General features: G+C 31.7%; 1 protein-coding gene across 1 annotated transcript; it reads right to left on the minus strand.

Annotated features, from left to right (window-relative positions):
* Positions 1-11073: 11073 nt before the first annotated feature.
* Positions 11074-17277, minus strand: LOC149540170 (primary amine oxidase-like). The gene is made up of 5 exons (XM_089801329.1): positions 16082-17277; positions 12543-12656; positions 11828-12280; positions 11595-11692; positions 11074-11379 (listed from the first exon to the last, which is right to left on the minus strand). The coding sequence occupies exons 1-5, from the start codon at positions 17228-17230 to the stop codon at positions 11175-11177; spliced, it is 2019 nt and encodes a 672-aa protein (XP_089657455.1). The 5' UTR covers positions 17231-17277; the 3' UTR covers positions 11074-11174.
* Positions 17278-19197: the final 1920 nt, after the last annotated feature.

Genomic DNA, 19197 nt, shown 5'->3' on the forward strand with positions numbered 1-19197 from the left:
GTAGACAACATCCAAATCTTATCTGGTGGGTGCCTCTCATATTAAATTTTAAAATTATTTTTTTCTAGTTCAACATGGAATGACCTTTCATGTTGGTTAGTCTACTAACCCTAACTCATCTCATCTAGGTCATATCAGATCTTGATAAAGGCTAGTTTGCAACAATTTAACTTCTAATAGCTAGTTTGTAAAAGTAGTTAAAATAACTTGTTAGTAATACAATTATCTTCATAAGGAGGTCTAATTTGCATTCTCAGTACAACACTCACCCAAATATGCTTTCAAAAGGTATTTAAACAACAATTAGATCTTGAAAAAATTAGATATGAAAGTGGAAATGATAATCAGGTCATGTACCTCTTCTTCATCTCGTTTGTGCTTGTTTTCCTTAACCTTTTCGTGAAGATTTGCAATGTACTTATCAAATATCTCCCGACAGAACCTTTCATCACTAATTGCCCTGAATATTCATATCCAATATATTTATAGCTACTACTAGTGTAAGGTACATGATAACTACCTTTAATTACTCACAATAAGATTAATTCCTTATAGTGGCTCTTATACCTGTATGCTTCCGCATCTTTGAGAAAAGGTATGCAATCCTCCCATTCTGAGGAAGCAACAATTTCCTGAAATGGAAAAACAATATATAACTAATTTATCGTTACATAGATAGAAATTTGTTTATGATAAGAATAGAAATTCATTCATATTCAGGATTTTTAATGTACAAAACTCTGTGAAATTTTACTCCAGGTGTAAAAGTAGTAGAGGAAAAAGAGACTGCATTAGAAGGATTTTTTCCAAAATGAATAATGTAAACCTTCAGAGAATAAAGCAAAGCCGTGAAATCATCTGCCAGCCTTTCCCTCCCTTTTGCTTCTTTCTCTTCCTTTTCCTTTACTTGTTCAATCACTTCTTCAAACACATGTTGCAAGCAATACACAGGATGTCAGTAAGACCTAACAAAATCATATATCCCAAAACAACTTGCATTACTTTCAACATTTGCAATTGTTTCAGTTTAACCTAATAAAAATCCATTATCCACTAATGAGAACAGACTAATGCATTTGTGATAGTGATTCACTTCCAGCAACTACTTACCAGTGCAAATGAGTCAAAACATAATATAGTTGATGCAATGATCGAATCAGTTAGGAACTAGAGTCATATGGAACATAAGGATAAGATCCTTGTTTGTATAAATAGTAGTTACTAGGAACATAACAATATGTGACAACATTGTTCAAAGGCAAATACCAAATACTTTTATTGTGAAGTCTTCTGTAGCTGAGACAAAAAATCTAAAAATGTAACCAGAACAAACCTTAAGATTTGTTTCAAATGCAGCAGCCAAATCATATAGTTCCCCAATGGATGCTTTGAACTTGTCAAGAGTCCATGTTGATGTTACTGCGAACTGCAATCATTACATCAAAAAGACTACAATATATTTTACATCCAATGGAAAATCTTAAAGCACAAAAGGCACACCTTTCCTAACTCCATAGCATCTTTTATGTTTGATTTGTCCTCCTGGTACTGCCAAAGATACATATTCGAAAAATGGTTACATCAAAGGAATCAAACATACATTGCCTTGAGTAATAATGATTGTAAGCCTGATTGTGAAAGTGCAATTAAATCCTGCAATCAAATCATTAAAATATATGCAACTTTCTTACCTACTTTTTCATCCCTTCTGCAACATCTTCAAACAAATCCTTGGGTGGTGAACCAGATGTATTTGAAGAAGGCTCTTTGCTTTATGATCCTCTAGTTCTTTGCTTTATCAAAGAATTGGAGGATCATAAAGCAAAGAGCCTGCTTCAAATGAAGTGTGTCTTTGCTGTAAGCAGGCCAGTTGCTTTATGATCCTCCAGCAATTTTTGAAATTCATCCCAGTTTTTATGTTCTTTTTGGCATAGTTCTTCCTGCATTTAAAAATATTAAAGTCATTCCAATATACAAAAATAAGACAGATGAAAACTATGGAAGCACACTACTCTCTCATTCTAGACAACCTTTTGAATCGTTTGTACTTCTTCCTCCTCCAAATTAGATATAACACGTCAAAATTTTAGGATGTTCTCAGGTCATTAGGTATGACAACTTTTGGAAAGATAAGATGCCCGTAACTGAAGCCATTATCCACATAATGACAGCAAACTATTCATCAATCAAGATAAAAACCAAACAGCTTTCCAAACACAGGCATTTCACAGCTATGCCATCTCCAGTGCGCCTTCCAAATTCGAGTACAACAATATGGGTTCTAAGATTACACCAAAAGCAGGTCCAAAGAGAAAGTCAGATAAATTTGCAGGTTAACATGTGTATTCAACACAAGATCACAATTTCCTACATGCAAGACTTTAAGATAGAAAAAAAAGAATTTGAATTTGAGATTTGCTGGGATACCTTGCAAAGTCATTACAATTTCAGAGATTCCTGACTTCAGAATTCATAAAAGAAATGGAATAATGTTTTAAGGAAGATCAATTGGGGTTATAAAACCCAAGCATGAAATTGAGGAATAGGACAAAGAATGAAATGTCATTAATTTATCAATCTAATTTCGTGTTCATGTTTTCTGCTCACCATAACCTTCCTACCCATCTCAAATATTATAATGCGAGCAAATGCCAAAAACTCACCTGGCTTGAGCGACTTGTCCACCCTTTTGATTCCCTCCACTGTTGAAAGAACTAAAATATATCAACAAATTAAGTGTTAGTGAAACTACTTGAACAAATGAAAGGGAAAAATTAACAAATTTTGTACAATCTAAGGGATTTATTGTGAATTAAGTAGACTTCGAGATCATTTGATTTCTAACATATGATAATAGATCACACTATTGAAACATTGATATAACAAGCATACAATATATTGAAAAATAACAACAAAAAGCATTACATATTGTAAAAACAATAATATGTACCAGAGATGCAAAGGGTGAGGACGCCATCTCCTATAACCATACAATTCCCCACAAGGGCTAGTATTAACAAACATCTCTTGGTAAAGTTACTTTGTTCAAGAGCTTCCTTTATCCTAATGGCTCTATTGGGTTGTCTACCTGCAACTTCAAGTGTATATGAGGAGAGTTTCCTATCTTCTTCCTAGTGATTGGGTATCATGCTGACATTTGCATGGCGGAAAATCAAAGAATAAAGAGAAAACGTTCCACCTACAAAAGAAACCGTCCCTTTAAACTTAGAACACATGTTTTCACATCAAAAAGATCAAACTTTGACCTAAAAAAAAAGTGAAACTAGAGCTGTTATAATCTTACCATCTCCATTATCATTGGCCCACAATACAATGAAGACGTATTTGATGAGGGGCAAAAGAGTGAGAGAATATATGATCAAAGACAAAGTCCCAAGAATGTCATCAAGATGTTTGATGCCATCAGGAAAAGTACTTGCATACACATAAAGTGGTGATGTTCCTATGTCCCCATAAACCACACCAATACTCCGAAATGCCAATTGCACAACTGCAACCATGCTCAACATCTGAGAAAAAAGATTTGTCATAAAGCGATGTTAGAATAGTTACTAAAATGGTCATAAATTATGTTGTTATAGTAAAAGAATACTTTAACTTAAGAGAAAAAAACTATACAATATTAAAACATGATATCGTGCTTTAAAAACTAAAAAGGTACCTGTAACAAAGAACTTCATTTTGACTTGCTAATTGGTTGTCACTATTAACTATAAGCTTATCTTTATAGTTTGAGCTTCACTTGGTTTCGAGAATAGTTAAATATTCTCTACTTAATAGGGCCAACCACGTGAAGGTGGAAGCTCATTTGTCTATGGACTAAGACCTTAAATTATTGAGCTTCTCTTTGTTTTGTGAAAACTATAGCATTCTCTACTTAACAGGGCCAACCACGTGAAGGTGGAAGCTCATCATGGCCCCTCCTAGGAGTCTCTTATGACCCTTTACAACATTTTAAGAGCTCTAAGATTTATTCTTAGGGATCGTAAACGGTCGTAAAGGTTCATAAGGGATCTTAGGACACAACAACTAAGAAATATAATTGTAAGCATCATGGTCACATTTTTTTGGAATCAATGTAATTGAGTTGTATACCCAAGCGACAAAGTGCATCTAGAAAATAAAACTACAACCTATTGGGATTGAGACAAACCTTATAAAACAAAAGTAGCTAGGAATGATTGCTTGCCAATATCTGTTAAATAGATTTGTTGGAGGACCTTGTATTCATGAGCTAGGAATGGTCGCTTGCCAACAGTTGTTGAATACATTTGTTGGAGGACCTTGTATTCATGAGCTACAGATGTATTCAGCAACTGTTGGCAAGCGATCATTCTTACAGATGAATTCGACTTGGAATCGAAGGTGTGGAAGTTGCTTTGCATTGCTTGGGTACGCAACCCAATTATGTTTCCAAAAAAATGTGACCATGATGCCTAAAATTATGTTTCTTAGCTATTGTGAAATCTACATATTTGATAGGAGAAGCATTTGAAGTTTATGTTGTGAATCCACTAAATAGGGTCAAGATTTGATTTGGGAATGTTGGTCAGATGATCTGAGAGAAAGAATGGATAGACAGATGGAGAGAGAGATAATACAAGTGGTAGAAAGAGCCATGCCATTTGCAGGACGCCACCATCCTTTTGGTAGATCAAAGGAAAACACGGTAAGGACTATAATACACATTGTGCTCAAGAATATTATCTAGGAGTCTTTCTATCACTTGTATTATCTCTCTCTCCATCTGTCTCTCAACTCTTTCTCTCAAATCATTAGACCATCATTCTCAAATCAAATCTATTAAATCAACAAAAAAAAGTTTGACCCTATTTAGTGAATTCACAGTTTCTTTTGCATTCAAGACCGGGATTAATGCATACGCAGTAGCCTGACACCAATCACCCATTACATGTCAACTATTAAAGCTTGTCAAACAGTTGTTGAGTTGTACTTCATAAGAGTTAGGTGCTCCTGCACCATAGACGGAGATGATGATGCAAGGTATGATGTTACTGACTTCCCTCTTAGCGCCCTATTCCACCGACTCATACATGAAACCATGGGACAAAAAAGAAAAAATGTTGGATTTAAAAGCTTTTTCGATCGGTTATTAGGAGTATGAACAAGGTCTGCATGTCAGATTCGAATGAAGCCCTAAGATTCATTCAAAGCCCCCACACCAATATCAGCATGGAGGCTTCAAGTGAAGCCCCTTGGGACCTTCATTCAAAGATTTGGCTTCATTTGAAGCCCCTAAAATTTAGCTTCCCCACTTTCCATGATAGAAGCCATTTGTTTTACAAGAGTCAAAAATAGTTTGTCCTCCATTGTAGAAGCCACTTGTAATACGCAGTTGTTTCATGCAAATCAGAGTCCATAGAATTTACCATCAATCTCTTTCAATAGCTTAGTCCATCTTATCCACTGCACAATAATTTAGAGGAATGTGCCAAGGCATTCCAAATCTTTGCCAATGTATAGACATGTGTCTTAAAATGGACCCACATATAAGATAAGATTCAATGTATATCTGCACGAAATGAAGCTAAATTTTGAAACCATTTAGCTTTCATTTATTTCAGTATGGCCCATTTAATTTGCTATATAAATGTCAAAATGCAAGAGATATTGAATTGAGTATAATAAAGTAGAGAGGAACAACCAATGTCTTTGGTAAATGCAGTGAAATTGAAGTGTGTAGCATTTGTTGCACTTCCATTATTACCAACACAAGTATCTCAGTGTGAAAGGAAGAGAAGGCAATCAAGAGGTCAGGTGAGGTATGCATTCAATGTGAGTTCAAGTAAAAGTGTGGAAGTGGAAAGAGAGGAGAGGATTGAGATTGTGGAAGAGATTATGTCTGGAGAGTGGCCTGAAAGTCTTTCTATACTCAATTTTGAGGATTTGTCAGTTTACTATGAACCACTTGTCTTCAAAGCTCAGGTAGATTTTGTTATAAATGTTTTTTTTATTATGTATTAAGTTTCAATAGATTCAAATCTAAGATTTCCAAGATGAAAAATTTACAATTTAATTTGATTGTCTCAAATTGCTTTTATCAATTTTTGAAATCACGCCCATCATCAGAATTATATAGATCTCAGAAAGTAGAAAAAAATTATGAACTATAATTAATTTTCATGATTCTTAATTCAGATATATAAATCAGAATTGAGGTGTCTGTAAGTGTAAGGAAGCCAAAACTTATGGACGAGATTTTTCTATTGAATGTTTATGGCAGAAATGATCAAAGGCCCTGTATTGGACAGTCACAGGTTTTTGACAATTTGTATAAAGTTTTCCCTTTTATCTAATACAAGCTTATGAATTTTGAATCTATTTTAGTAAAAAGAAAAGCAATATGGGCATCCACTTTGGCTTCCAATAGAATCCTAGGTGGATCCATTTACCACTCAAATTTATGTTTGCTCACTCCTTAGCTTTTTCCTTGGAGTCGAGATAAATTTTAAAGAAAATATTAATAGATTATATAAATAAATCTTTTAAATTCACATATGTGCTATTTTTAACATCTAAAAATTTTAGTTAATTTTTTTTACATTTACACTAACCTATATCTTTTTCATAAGAAATATTTTGGTATTAATTTTTTTTTGTAAAGATTTAATTTTTTCTTATAATATATTACTATAATAAAAATATATTAAAGTAAATATTAATTGACATTGTGGTGATCTATTTAGAGCTGGGTCAAAATAGATAGGTGAGGCTGTCATCAAGGTTCAAATTTTCACTGGTCCATTGTACTTATAGATTTGTGTCTATGTTGGGTGGCTATACTGAGGAATTTGAATGACTGAAGTGTTTGGCAGTCTTAAATTGAAAAAACAAATGAATAGTCTAAAGTCTTAAAATTAAAAATAAACACAATTGAATTTATAAAATTGGCATTGAAAAATGTTACCATAGTGACCTTACTTTCTATTAAGAATTTTGTTTTGTCCTGATTGGCATGCAGTTACAAATTCTGAATAGGTGGTGGAATTAAAGATTTCTCCAGACAAAATGACAAGAATTAGATGGTAGGTTTCAAGGATTAATACAGGCCGCCCACGTTGCAGCCCTATATGATTGCTTTCACAACCTGCCATCTCCGTGCATTTTTTCTATATCTATGCTAATTTGATTTAAGGAACTGTCAGGCTATGTAATTGTATGATTTGATCATGAGCAAAAATTTGTGGAATAATGAAATATGATACAAGAAACAAGTAATATGCACTATGTTTCAATGAATTTTTAAAAATGTCAAGGTTGGTTTTGCAAGATGAGCATCATAGAACTTTACAAAATTATGAAGACAAGGCAGATTTTGTGTTGCTGAACAAGAAAGCATATTTATAACTGAAGTATTGACATAAAAAGTTTAGTAACTGTCCTAGAAAGTAATCTTGACGAAAGAGAGCATATTCTTAAAGTAGTGACTTGGTAGAAATCCATTAAAAGTGTCCATTAAAAAACACAATACAGCCTGAATATGTCAGTATATGGTAGAGAGTTTTACATGGCATTCCTGGGATAAATAGAATAGTAGTCAAGCCCTATTCAAGAATGAAAAATCTTGTTATTTTCCAAGGAGAGGACTTCTATCAAGACGAATCATTAAATGTGGAGTGCACTTTGTAATAGACACAAAAGATTGCATGAAAGTTGTGAAAGGGGTGCAGAAGATGCTCACTTTTTCCTTGCAGAGTAACAAGTAGTTGGTGTTGCTATTTCTATTAGTGTGAATTATGCAAAGTAGCCAATTGCATTTGATAAGAAACTTAGTGTCAATTCAGACAACATCCATTTCAAAGGAAGAAGACCTGATAAAGATAAGGCTCTTCAAGCCATAAGGAGATCAAAAGTGTTCAAAATTCTAGAACCCTACACAGTCGAGAGAAGACAGAGTGTGCAAAGTTTCCCGTAATAGTTGAGATCATGAACATAATCCAAATAGGCAGTTCGTGGAAAGTCGCATAGTATGAGTGAAGAATCTAATGAGATGATACACTGCATATCATAAAAAGGATGCCCCAAAAAGGAGTTACAGACTACAATCCTTATCCCTAATTATGTAATCTGATCTATGTCAGAAGCTAATCATGTCACTAAACATCTCTTTGACTCCCTAAAATCTCTACCCTTAGTTTCACCATTTTAAGATTTATGTATTCACCCATGTTTTATACAATTTTTTACATTTTTCTGTGCAATTTTCCAATCATTCCCTCAATAGACATACCCGTAGTATACGGTAATAAGTTGAAAGATTGACCACATGATGACCGTTTTGACTGTGATGTTAAATGATGTCTTGCATGGGCTATATAATTGAGATATTGAATAAGTTTCAGGAAGGTCCATTTTTATTATGGTGTGTGATGTGGTCTTGTTGAATAAAAGATTTGGAAAAAGATGTGTGGTGTAAATGGTATTCAACTATGAGTGTTGTGGCCTGCCGCCCAACTCATTTGTTCCCCAATACTATGAGAAGCAATCTCTTCAAGATTTATGTAATGTTGTTTGGCTTCCTATAAATGCCTATGCAACCATCTAATTCAAGTAAAATATCAGAAATTCAGAGATAAACCTGTTTCTTTGAAAAGTCGTTGTTCTGAATGACCCACTGACCATTTTTATCACTATCTGATATAAATGGTTAGTGATAAAAATGGTACTGTGATTGGTTGGAGTTCCTTCACAAATAAGAATAAGTGGAATGTTATGCCTATATAAATCGAAACATTGAGCCAACTTTAATTTTATGCAATAACCAATTAATATGAATGCAAACTATCATAAACCCATCAACTGATGTCAAAGCATAATGCAGTAGACTGTTTGAAAGCAATTTCAAATGGAAATAGAAATGAAATGCACCCAAACAAATATTCCTAATCAGAAATTAGGAATCCATTAACCGCTGCTCCAAACCACAAACATGGTAATAGTAATGGAATCACATGGAACTCCTCAAAATTTCAGACGTGCCCTCAAAATTTCTACAATCAAATGCACCAGATCAGACATGCCCTCGAGCCAAGACGTGCCCTCGCGCCAATGTTGATGGAGACCCTCACGCCAATGTTGATGACCCTCGCGCCAAAGCCAGATGAAAATGATCTGTAGCAGAGCCAATGTTGATGGAGACCCTCGCTCGCGCCAAAGCCAAATGAACCTCACAGAAAAAGCCAAATGAAATGTTTTGCCCCTCTTTTTTTTTTTTATGCTTCCCTGTGTGTCGCAATTTCGACAAAACTAATTGGTCACAATTGCGACCAACACGGGCTAGTTATAAAAAAAAAAAATTGCCCATTTAAAAAACTTGGTCGCAATTTTTGGTCACAAAATGACCTCAAATGCTTAAGTGGTGATTCATCAAAAAAAAAATATGCCCTCTAAGATAAATGATTGATTTAATATATCTTGATTTTTCTTAGGATCATTATTATAGATAATTGATTTAATATACCCTATGTATGTTACTAGATCTAGGAGGAAGTACGATGTTGATTTGGTATCTTTACTTGTGTTCTATGACAATCAAATCTCTTAAAAATAGAGAAATGGAATAGTTTGAGATGACAGACCTTGGACTTCTACACTATTTTTTGTTTCTCAAATATTTGATTGTGTTGGGTACCTCATTAGGCCATGTTGTCGGGACCCATTTCTTGCTTTCAACATTATAGTTTCCTTTCTTTTTCTACATTATTTGTAGCTACATTGTCGGTCATCTTAAGGGGGAGGGTTAGATTAAAAGATTTATTTTATTTTATTTATTAAATTACCTTTACTTCCTTCTTAAGATTTTACTTTGTGCACATGCATTTCCATTTAATAATTAAATATTAATTATTAAATATCATTTACCTTTTAGGGTTTTACGATCTCTTTATTAGGATTGATCCATTGTATTTTCATTCATTATTTCAGTCTAATAATATAATCTTCCATGTTTTTAGAGCCAAAGCCTTGCCTTCTCTTTGTCTTTTCTTCTTTGTGACAGGTTCTTGCATGTAGGTGTTCTTTGGATTTGTATTGCTCAAATCCTTCAAGTTTCAAACAATTTCATTTTCAAATCACAAACTTGAAGCAAGACACAACCTTACCTAGGCAGTGTCAATGATATGTGGGTTTGCGGTGTTGAATGATTGACATGCAAACTTGGTGCTCAAAACCACATTGACCAAAATGTGCATTTCTCATGTGGACAACTATTACAATGCTTTTTTCTTTTTTTTTTGAAATGTTAATGTGTAGCCATCATAATTTCAATGGTCATGTTATAAGTATTATATATTCTAATGTAATTAGGGGGTTATTGAAAAAAAAATACCCCACTATTAGAAACGGGCATCAGAAATTAGGGCCAAATATAGTAGTGATAGGTTCGAATCTCCTCAAGTAATGTTGAGGATTGTTAGAATAACTGCCAATGTTCCCCTTTGGGATTTTTGGCATGGCTTAACCACCGCTTGTTTTCTATAACTCTAGTGATTGTATCGATCATTGATAGGTCAATCTTTTGGTGCAACAATAACCCTACCTTGTAACAATTATGAGATCTCTATCCTAAATAATTTTAAATTTTATGATGCATTTATCTTCATAAATATCTCTTTTTTACTGTGTCTCTTATATATTGCAGTGCTTTATCTTACCAATTCTCTTGAGCAATTTCTCATTACTAAGGTTATTGTGAGCCAAATACTTGCTTTTCCTTTTTCAGACAATTGAGGAGAAATGTCAATAGCTACAAGGTTAATTTAGAAAAATATTTCAAATGATGTTTGTTTTCATTTTTTTGTAATTGATAAACATTAAGCATGCATAATTATTTTATTCAATTGTTGCTTGCAACTTATATGATAATATAGTCTTTGAATATTAACCAAATATATATTTGCATACATTTATTTCTTGTACCATTACAATTTTACACTTTAATAGATATTAGTTTTATACTCTCGGATTGTCTCTTAAGAGTTCAACACTAAGACTTAGAAACAATGCATTCTAACCATATATTATTTCAAGTAATAAAGAAATCTAATATATAATGGTCATTATTAAAGAAATCATGGACCAAAAGGTTTATTTGTGGGTACATGATATTCATACATGTAAAGGACCACACGCATTTAACCATACTTTATACATTTGGGAAATGATGATGTATTCATAGGTTCCAATTTTAAAATTGGATTTCTTTCAAAGAAATTGGTTGGTTTTAACTCAAATCCTTCTGACAATGTTGGCATCACTGGAAAATCTTCTTGATATGGAATATGATGGATACCTATTGTATGCCACAAGACTATGTCCTTGTTCTCAATATCTCGATTCCTACGATAAACCACATCAATCATTACCATATCCATCAAAGAGTTTTAAATTAAACTAAATAATATAGTGTCTACTTTAATTTTTTTGATACTAATAAAAAATAATATTGTGGTCCATAAATTAAACCTTTATTACAATAATCTTAAAGTATATTTAATGTGATTTACTAAGAATAGAACATTATAAAATAACACCATTATTAATTCAGTACTCACTTGTTTGTCCATGTAGATAATGTATCATCTCCATGGCTTTGATCCATGTAAACTCCACCAGCCCATTGCTCTGTTTGATTATATTGACTAACCCATACCTATACATAGTAGTGAGATCAAATGATGCCATTAATTTAAATAAATGAATAAATATTAAATTAAATTAAATATAAATATTATTTTAAAATAATCATTATAATTTGAATGGAATGTTCTCTCATAATCTACATTACCTGGTTGTTGATAAAACTTGCTCGAATTTGTGGATAGTCATGTAATGACAAAACACTTGTTGTAATTGATCTAGGAACCAATCGATAAGAAATTTCTTGACCAATTTTGCTTTTTTTGTTGGAATTGACAATTAGGAGGTCTGTCGGTGTTTTAAAATCAAATTGAACTTTAGCATCATTTTCTAACTTGGCAACCATTTTTTCAACAGTCCAATAACTCTTTCTCAGAGATTGGTCATCTATAACATCCTTCCTTTTTATCGTGGATTTCACAAATGAATTTTCAATACCATCCACATCCATATCCAAATGGAATGTTAGGAAATGGTCATGAAATACACCAATCGTGTTCTCTACTAATAAATTTCCATGTATGTCTTCGTCTAGTTTTTTAATTTGGTCAAGGTGTGTATAGCTTGTGGCCTTATACTCAAGGATTCCTGAAAGTCCCACCTGTATTTAGATTTTAATGTTAAAATTAAAATTCAAAAAATTTATATGCACATTATTTTTTAAGGCAAGGAAAGAACCTACTTGTAATATATTTCTAATTATATGAAAAAGAAAATTATCAATTGAACATCTTACTCAAAAAGTCAACATTAAAGATGAATTGATAGTGTTAGCCAAATAAATTATTTTTCAATAAAATATTTATTTGTATGGTAGGCAAGTTATTCATAAAGGAAAGGATGGGTATGTGCTATTGACTTACATTGCTACGGATTGCTCCATTTTTATTGAATTCCCAATCAAGAATGTAATCGTAATTTCCCACTGTGGCAACCATTCTTACTACTAATGTTATTTCAGGTCTTACTTCTGTAACCTATACATTGATCAAGAATATTAGCATATATGATGAAATGAAAATTTTAGAAGTAATATAGATACAATTATGTTAGGAGTCTACTAAAATAAAGTGAGACAATATATACAATCAACCTAGAAGTTTATTAATAAGGAAATATTATTAAAAGAAATAAAATCATTTGATATACATAAAGATCACATAATATTTAGTACCTATATTCAAAATATTATTTGATTGTATGAATATACATGTTAAAACAATAAAATATGAACTAGATTTTTAAAAATGTATATTAATAATTATATAATGTCTTGTTCAAAGTATGTAAATTTAGCATAAAATTATTGACCTAACTTTGATTTTGACTAGTTCATTTTGTGTTAATAAATAAAAATTAAAAGACGATATACTAGTCTAAAATAGTAAACTAATTTTATAGATATTAAAACTTGATCATATATAGTTTTTTATGGTAACAACATTATGAACAATGATGTTGCTCTATTACACAAGTTTTGACGATTGCAAGGCAAAAAACTATCAATCATGCTTAGCCCTATAAAAGACAATCCAAGCTGATATACTATCAAGACTATAGAAAGTAATAACAGTTTGGGCCACTTAAAAGTTTAAAAACTTCTAAAAATATAATCATGCATGCACTAAATTAAAAATATCAAAATAAATAGACATCATACAACACAACAATAAATTGTGAGTGTCTCATTTGATAAATAATAATAATTAGTTTCAACAAATAATAATTAGTTAATCTCCACTTTAACCCATTACCTATAAAAAAATTAAAATAAATTAACTTAAACTTCTACAATTATTTCTTAGATATTGTGATTAATAGTCCAATAAAAGTATTATTTATCACTTTTTAATAACAAATTAAAAAATTATTATTAATTTTTTATTTAGCTATTAAATTGGATGGCCTCTTATAAAAGATATTTTATTGCATTAAATATGGACTATCACTAAATTCTAGATTTTTGCCCTAGGACGAACGGTGGTCAAAAATCATATCATGTGAATCCTCTCACCGAGTCGGTGGTCAAGAGTAAAATTGTTATACATTTGACCTTTGAGTACACTAGGGATTAATTATTATTTATAAGTAAAGAAAAATTATTTTCTCAATCTAGTATTCTTTATTTCACACTTGTCCACAAATAAACCCTTCAAGCTAAAGTTTAACCCAAGGGATGGCTCATGTCTATATATATACTAGTTGATGTTGTTTATCAACAAATATAATAGTTTTATATTTTGGAAGGATAAAGGTATATACTTAAATATTAGTTTCTCCTATTAATCATTTTGTTAAAAATTGTAAAAATAAAGGTATATAATTAAATATTGGTTTCATCTATTAATCATTTTGTTAAAAATTTTAAGTTCAAATTTTACCTGTCTTTATTAAATTTTATTATAAAATAAAATATTCTTCATCTCATCAATTTTTTAAATATTTTTGTTGCTAGTGTTGTTGTTAATGTAGTGACTATATTTTATAAGTGACAACACATTTGTTTTGTTGTCTGATTTTTTCTATTAAATTCAATTATAAATAAAATATTCTTAATATCTTCAATTTTTTTTTTTCACTTTTGTTGATAATATGTTAACTAACTTCTTCAATGGATATGTTCTTTAATTCTAGACTTTAGTTGCACGTGATTGTTTTTGGTTTGAGGAAAAAATCTCGCACAAAAAAAATCTTGAATTATAGAACATATCAATATGGATTGTAATAATTTGCTAACATTCTTAAATGAAATCTATGCCCTTGTTAATGGGCCCTTGTTCTACTGGTGAAGTTGAATGGCTCCCAAAGAGCCCACCACAAATCAAGTCTTGCAGAGTCTAAGGCTATGAAACCATAAGGGGTGATGTTGGAATCATGCCCTGGGTGATTTTGACAGTGTGGATGCCCATCAGTCATTGGCTCTAAGCTAGCTCATAATGAGTTCCTAAACTATTTCACTAATGGACTTCGTTAGTTGATAGCTCGCAAGCCTCGTGCCTTCATTGGGTTGTCTCGTAGGTTTGAAACCTTCATAAATCAAAAAAATTATGCTCTCAAAGATAAATGATTGATTTAATATATCTTGATTATTTGTAGGATCATTATTATAGATAACTGATTTAATATATGGTTTGCATTCGATGAGCTCTTTGTGAGTCATTCACCTTTGAGACCAAAAGCCCTTTAACATTTACTTTAATTTAAATTAATATAAATATAATAAATCTATGTATAGAAAACACGTTGAGAAATATTGAAATTGTTATTGAGAATACATATTCAACTTGAGATTATACATTTTGATGTTGTATTGCATAGACATATGTAAAATGTGCATGTTACTAAATCTAGGAGGAAGTAAGATGTTGATTTGGTGGAAAGTCATAAGTAAAAGATAACATGGCTTGGGGGGAAATATTCCATCATGTTAAAATAGATACAAAAGAAAAAGGTGCTAAAGATGTTAAAATAGATACAAAAGAAAAAGGTGCTAAAGATGTTAAAATAGATACTTCATTGTATGGCTTGAATTTATTTGGTTTGTTGCTCTATATGTACTAATGTATAAGATAGATCAAGTAGAAAGGGAAGTGGATGAAAGATCTAATATGCAAGATAGTTATGAATTCAAAGATGTTAGAAAGATGCAATTGACTTTTTACACTATTATTTTCATGGCAATTTGGTTTTCAATGTTACACAAACGAATTTGAAATCATGTATAGTAGCATGTGTGAAATTTTGATATATGAAAGTACTTGTTATGGTCCAAGTTGTTTGCAAGGACTCACAAAAATAATGAAATAGAATAGTTCCATACATTGTTTAATGGAGTCTATACATAGATTTCATGATTTGTTAAATATGAATTAAATTATCTTCAAACAATTTAAAGTTAATATGAATCTTAAAATTATATTTTTTTAATTTATTCAAATATATACAAGGCTTAACAAATGTCATAAAAAAGACTTAATAAATGTCATAAAAGAATGATTACTCTTACTCTTAAATTGAAAAATAAAAATCTATTGATTACAACAATTACTGATAATATAAATTTGATAATATGTATATCAAAAGTTCAAAAAAATTGCGACCATTATTTCTAAGAACTATTTTATATTGGAAAGATAATCTAAGTACTATTATTTATTGGAAAAATAATCAAATTTTTAGTTCAAACCATGGCACTCTTCTAATAATAATTGGATTTTAAGATTTCATATAACTAAAAAGTAAGCTGATAAACAAACTAGGACCTCAAGCAGTGAGAAGTTTTTTCTACTCTACTTCTGTTATATCTATTTACTACAAGCACATTAAGGAGGCAAGCATGTGAGAAACTACCAATAATTATAAAAAATAGAGAGAGAAAAAAAACTAGTAGCAGCGAACTTACCACTAAGTTTGGACTCGATGATCCTGTATGCCTCCATGAAATATCCCCAGCATATCTTTCAAAAACACAGAAAACATTCTCCTTCACAACAGGCTTCCCATCACCTCCCGCGTACACAGCATCCATGTAATGTGCATATCTTGGGCAATCATTCAATGGCTGCAATGTAACAGAGAATATGCCCAACCCATATTCCCCTTCATCAAAATAAGTCTTAAAATACCATTCCTGTGATGGATCCATGTAAGGAACAAAAAGCTCTGAAACAAAACCCCTGTACATGACACTCCTGAATCTCCCCTTTTCATAGTCATAAACATCTGCTGTAGAAATAATAAGCCCTGCCCTCATATCAAACCCAACATGGAATTTCCAATTAGCCCATTCCACCATATGACCGTGGACCTTAAAACTTGGCCCCTCAGGCTGCTCCATTGAGATTGGATTTGTTTTGGGCCCAAATGGAGGCTTCTGAGATGATTGCCTGTAATCTGTTCCTTGTGCCTTTGGGATTGGAACCCTTAACCTATCCATATACCCAATGATCTTCATTTCATCTAAATCTACTACTGCTGTAACACCTTCAATGGGCCTCGCATCTATATTAACAGTTCCATTGGCATAAAAACACTGGATATTGATTTTTCTCTTGCCCTTCTTTTCCCCAAACCATCCAGCAGAAAAAGTGATGCATACAACTGATTTCATATCAAGGCCCCTGTTTTTAATGGACTCTATGAATGGAGGATACTCCATGGCCAATGTGATTGCTCTAACTTGCTCCTCTATTGTGAAAATGGGGTACCCGGATCCATTATAGACTTTGTCATAAACAACTGATTTTGATGTTATATCTACAAGAATCTGGTGGGTTTCTCCTGGGATTCTTGCAATTACGGTGGCTTTTCTTGGAGGCAGAGGAGATGACCCATTTTTCCAATCATAAACAGCCGCCTTCTCTGGTGCTTCCATGGCCGTGTAGTGGAAGCTTATGTTCTTGTGATGGCCTAGCTTAGACTTTAGGACTATGTTTCTAACATGGTTTATTTCAGAGGCTGTGAGAGGATCCAGTGGATGCTTTTTAGCAGTACCATAATGGCTACTGAATGCAAGGACTAGTAGATTCAGTAGAATAATACTTGATCTCATATTTGCTCTGCTCTACTCTCTCTGGAATAGAATTGTTTTCCTTGGCCAAGATACTTAGTCACTTGGGAGAGAGTGATATAGAGGACAGGGATTGAGAGCCGTGTATGATTGGAATTGGTTTGCAAGAGAAATTCTTTACTTGAGCAACTTTAGAATTTTTGGCCGGTCAATAGACAATGATTATATTTAATGGGTCTTTGTTTTTTTTCTCCAAGAGTAATAATGAGAAAATGGAATAAAATATTATATTATAGGGCTCTTGTTTATTAAGTTTCTAGAAGGCACATGTGACTTTATTTATAAATTAAACAAAATAAAAATTAGAAATATAATTTTTTTTTATTTAGTTATAAGTATGGTCAAATGTGTATTGGGGTTGTATGAACATTGTTCTCCATAAGAAACAAGCAAAACATAATTGTCAAATAAATGATATTAAAATAACAATAAATATACAATAAGAATGTTAAATGATAAAATATAAGAATGGATTAAAATGAGATAGATATAATATTGTTAAGTAATAGATTATAGTCATTTATGAGATAATACATATGCAAATATTAAATAACAATATATTATAACAATTGATCACTTGATGTATACCAATGTTAAATAATATTAATTACAAGTATATTATAATAATGGACCAAGAAAACATAGATATAATGATAATAATAGTGAATCACAAATAAAAGATGATCATTGACTAAGATGGTATTGATATAACAGAGCATATCAAGCCAAAATAATAAATGTAAATGTGATTTTAATCTTTGCAAACAAATATTGTTTGGACAACACTTTCAATCCTAGTTTTTGCTCATCCTAGTGATGGAGGAGTTTAATCCAAAATGTTAATGATAAAAATTTATACACAATCCAAACCAAAATGAATAAAAGCATTCAAATGGATTGTGGAAATCTTATAATATTGATATTCAATCACATATTAAAAACTCAAATTAAGCTATTTACTTTTGCATCAAGACATAATTCCATTTGAAAGAAAATGGATAAGTTTGGATCTTGATCTCTTTTGTCATTATAATGATGTTTGTGTTGTATTAAATGGTTTTATAATATTTGTAACTACACAATTAGTTCATACTGACAACAATGGAGAATTAGATCAATACAATGTGGCTATATTCTATGTTCGATGAATGTTCAAATATAAATTCTAATGAATTCAATATGATATCATAGCTTGAAAGCATTATGATATTCATACCAAGATTCTCATGTCTAAATGCAAGTACTTAAAACAAATTTTGATAAATTAGGATATTCATACCAAGATTAGCATGGGAGACTTATTAGTGGGTTCAACAAAATTGTTAAAATGTCATGTTGATCAAGCTCAACTTTGATAAATTTGTGATAGAATCCATTTGATCTTTATATTTAAAATGCTTTAATGGCTTAGCTTTGTTTGGCTATCAAGTGGATTATTAGACTTGTTCATTGGGTGAAATGTGGAAGATTCTTATATGAAATTGCATTACTTTTTCCAGTATCAAGGGAAGTGGTAGCATGTAGGATGGGTGGAAAAATAAAACTGTGCTTCTTTTTTCTCAATCAAACCATCTTCTTCTCTCTAGTCTATATGGAAGGCTTTGCAACATAATTGTTATCATTTGAAATGGAGAGAAAACTCATTTCAGCATGGGTCCAATTTCTCTACATCCTAGATTTGATGAAAGAAACATATAAATAAGGTCTTTCTAACTTTTTGCTCAATCACTAGTGCTACATAAATTGGCCATGAAATTATGTACTTCTATTAATTGCAACTTCTACAAAGACTAGTTATGGCTGGCATCATGTCATTTTCTACTTTTCCATTAAAAAGTCTACCTATAGTGACTTACTATTTCTTTGAGGTCTCAATGGAATTCCAAGTGGAATTGCAGGTTCACTGAAAAGTTGTGGTCAAAATTATCTCCTCAAATATTGAAATTGGA

The sequence above is a fragment of the Cupressus sempervirens genome, chromosome 9 (genome assembly GCF_028749045.1).
Source record: "Cupressus sempervirens isolate cs-2001-9-10 chromosome 9, ASM2874904v1, whole genome shotgun sequence".
NCBI lineage: Eukaryota > Viridiplantae > Streptophyta > Pinopsida > Cupressales > Cupressaceae > Cupressus > Cupressus sempervirens.